Source organism: Oryzias melastigma, linkage group LG1, assembly GCF_002922805.2.
Source record: "Oryzias melastigma strain HK-1 linkage group LG1, ASM292280v2, whole genome shotgun sequence".
NCBI classification, from domain to species: domain Eukaryota; kingdom Metazoa; phylum Chordata; class Actinopteri; order Beloniformes; family Adrianichthyidae; genus Oryzias; species Oryzias melastigma.
In genome coordinates, this window is record NC_050512.1 from 9,855,177 (window position 1) to 9,859,057 (window position 3,881).

The 3,881-nt window shown below is 37.6% G+C and overlaps 1 protein-coding gene across 1 annotated transcript in view; it reads left to right on the forward strand.

Moving 5' to 3' along the window:
• The first annotated feature begins 3,185 nt into the window (after positions 1-3,185).
• The window catches only part of LOC112137138 (polysialoglycoprotein-like), a 190,080-nt gene continuing 189,384 nt past the window's right edge, over positions 3,186-3,881 (forward strand). The window contains exons 1-2 of the mRNA XM_024259301.1: positions 3,186-3,343; positions 3,442-3,507. Of these exons, the coding sequence (XP_024115069.1) occupies positions 3,208-3,343; positions 3,442-3,507 (202 nt within the window). The 5' untranslated portion in view covers positions 3,186-3,207. The remainder of the gene's footprint in view (positions 3,344-3,441; positions 3,508-3,881) is intronic.

A 3,881-nucleotide genomic window follows, 5' to 3' on the forward strand; every position in this document is an offset into this window, starting at 1 on the left:
GTTTAGTTTAGCAATCAGCTATTGTTTTTATTTTATGACCGACCTTCTGATTCTGTACAATTACCGGCATGAAGCCCTATGAGGCAATTTTTTTGTGATTTTAGACTATATAAATAAAATTGAAATGAATTTAATTGGGGTTTTGCTCCTGTTGCTCCTCTAAGTCACGGCTCACAGGACATGTTGTCTGTGATTTGGACCAGAAAGACAGCACATGTGTTGAGCTGCTAGTAGCATTTCAAGATATTCACAATATCAACCAATCCAATGTCTATATGCCCTCAAATAAACAGATTATCCATTGTCTTTCTAAATAATAATCAGTCCTTTCAGAAGTCTTTCTCTGCTTTTGTCAACAACAAGATGCAGTCATAGTTGTTTCAATTAAATCTGTTCTCAATGTACAGTGTAGAACTTAATTAACACAATGTTATTATAAAATTAAAATTCTTACCAAAATATTAATGCCAGATCTATTTTTTATGCTCAAATTGTAAATAAATGTATAATTTTTTTAACAATAGAATGAAGCAAAATATATGAGTTATAACAAAATGTACATGGTAACTGGCACTGTTCCTTCAGTCCCTCAAACTGCTAAGCATTTAAATGTAATTCCTCTAGTCTAGATCACTACTGGTATCTAGCATTGCATTGTGTGTGTGTGGTTTTTTTTTATTATGCTACTAACAGGGTTGGGAGTTAGCATAGCCACTGTAATGTTTATTTTCGTGGTATCACAGATTTTTTGTACATGGTAGGCTACAAGCAAGTTTTGAAGTTACAGTTGTTGTGAATAGGCTAGCTCTTCTAACATCAACATGTAGCGTTTTACAAACAAGTTCTAGAGTTACTGTGAGTTAATAAAATCTGACTAATTGACAGACTTGTCTCAGACTTTTTTGTCCTGCTTAATGTGGCTTACAGTTCAGGGCACCTTGTAAATAAATGTAAAAATAAACAATTTTTGGACGGTGTGCCTCATAGTGCAGAAAATATGTCAATCCATTTTCACACTTCCTGTCGAGGGTTCAGAGCTGCGGCAGTTAGATAAAAGTTAAAACTGAGTAGACGTATGAATTTGAAAACGTCAAGTGAAAATAGCGATTAAAATCTGGCTAAACTTTATCTGTGTAAAGTTTAAACCATGGCACGTGGAAAGACAAACATTTATTTTACCTGTGTGATATCTAAAGCTGCACCTGACAGATAAACCTCAATCCCATCAGTAACCCCGTTTCCACCCAAAACGTCTGTAAAAGAAGAATGTCTTAGAGAAAATAGTAGTGTGTCACTCACACATCCCAACCCACTGCCCAAAACAGACGTAAATCAGACTGTTAATGAATATGAGCGGCCGCTCTGAGGATGATAACTGCAGAACAGAGCAAAGAAGAGGACAGTAAGTGAGAGATGCAAGAGGGAAGAAGGAATGTTCCCCCAGAGGGGTACCAGCACCGAACACATTAAATTTTGAGTGTCCACATGCATGTGCTTGCAACCCTTTCACAGGGATGAAAGGAGCGATTGCGATCTTAACCACGCAACTGATTCGACTGCCAATTGCAGACACTTGGCCTTGCTTTCACACCCTGTCCAGATGATTGCAAACATCTTACTTTTGTGTCCAGAGGCAACTCGAAATCCCCCAAGACTGTCTCCATCTGACAGATGAAGGACAGGAGAGGAGGTCATTGCAGAGGAAAGTATGATTCTGCAGTGAGATAAGGAATGAAAGGTTATATGAGGAAATAAGTTTGTGTGAAGGTGTTTGGGTGTGTGTGCGAGTGTGTGTAAGCTATAAATCCCAAAGGCGACTGCAGCAGACACAGCTGTTTCACACTCGTACAGATGTCAGAGTAAAGAGATAGAGAGTAACATAGAGAGCGGGAGAGACATGCACAGACCTATACTGTATGCATCAAAGACACGAGAAAGCACACATGTACACTCGACAGATGGTGTTAGGGCTCACTGAGCGGGAGATGAAGCTTTAGCTGAGCTCAATGACCCTCGTCTTCATAAAAACTATTCTGTCGAACTCATAAAAGCTTTTCTTAGTATTTAGAGTCCCTGATTGGAAATATTAAATGAATAGTATTGCACTTTGATATTTTTGCTTTAAAGCAAAAATTGAAACTCTAAAAAATAATGTGATTAAATAGTGAATTATAGAAAAATCCTTTTACATTTACTCTTTAACTCCAGTGTTGGCACGTTCACGCAAATTAATGTATTTCTAGCAAATTCTGAAGACAAGCATCTTTGCATTATGCAACACTTTACATTAGTAATATCTTGCATATTAGTGAAAAGCCATTATTAAAAGCTGAGCAGAATCAGCTGAGTTATGGTCGAAGAGTTACGGCAAGTCAAAGAACGTGTGTTATTTAGGTGTCATCTCTGGTGTAAAAATAGTTTTTGACTTGAGAAAATTCAACCCCAGATACCCATGTCTGAAAGACAGGACATGTTTTGGTTCAGAATATTAGAAAAGGTTACTGAACAGCAGGGATTCTTCAGCTAAATTTTTGTTTTGTTCAGTTGGGAGTGGGTTGGGCCGGATAAATTACCCGACTTGTAGATTTATTCAAGCCCCCAAAAACAGACAACAAAGTTGGACATCAGTGATATTTACTACTAACCAAAGAAACCCTCACCGTACATGAGAGTGAAAATTCAGGAGGACAAACGTACTGACATTTATTGAATTTTATGATCTGGAAATCGAACATGCACTAAGTAGACATGAATCTTTTAGACAGCAGCAAACCGAACCCAGGTTGTTTCCTCAGAACGCATGCTCTCAATGCTTTTTCTTTACTGGCTTAAATAATGAGAGAATATTTTAAATTTTGGAGACTTTGCACCAAGACTTAATTAAAAATCCATGTTGGTGTTAAATTACCTAATTTTCTCCTGAGTGGAATAGTTTGATTACTTAGCATGTCTAAAGTGAGTTTTTGTTGCACCAAGTTTTGGGTAAGAGATATTTTTTTACTTTTACACACAATTACAATTTAAGATTATTAATTGTTGTTAGAGCTTTTTGGAGCTATTTGGATTTACCTTTAATGATGAAACCAAATAAACTGGAAAAAAAAACTATCTGTGAGGACTCTTCAAATGTGTTTCAGTCAAAGACTATACTAAAAGACATACAAAGTTTGAGTCAAGTTAACCTGAAGAGTAAGACAATTAGATGTAATGAGCAGCAGCTGTGTCTCCTGCTGGATAAACTTTTTAAGCTCCTCTTGTTTGTTGGGTTCTCATTCAGTGTCTGACAAGATGGGAGCTGAGTCAGTTTTGGCCCTTTTCATTCTGGCTGTTTGCTTCAGCAATGGTATGGTGATTTAATGTTATAATTCAATTAAATTTAAGCCTGATGGGAGTTGCTTTGGAGGGTACTGACTAATTATTTGTTAAAAATGTTCTTCGTAGCTTTAAGCTTGCCAGTAGCAAGACAAAGCCAGAATGCTGATGATGAACTGCTGGTGAAAGACAATGGTGAGGAAAATGACACTTGTTGTTCTATGGTAAAGAATCTAGTAGTAATTCTGTTCTTTTGTAACCTCACCAGAAATCCTTTCTTTAGGTGGGAGCCTTGGTCTTTTGCAGTCAATGGATTCCAATTTGAAAAAAATTGAAGGTGAGAAAATGATACAAACTTAAAATAACTTTAAGGCTAACAACCAAAGTACAAGTCAAAGTCAATTAACTTGTTTTCTTCTAGTACTACTGGAAACCAATGAGGTAGAAGCTGAGGAATTACTTAAGAGGACGGAGGAGGACAACGCCGCCAGCAACCAGACTGTGTCCGACGCCGCCAGCAACCAGACTGTGTCCGACGCCGCCAGCAACCAGACTGTGTCCGACGCCGC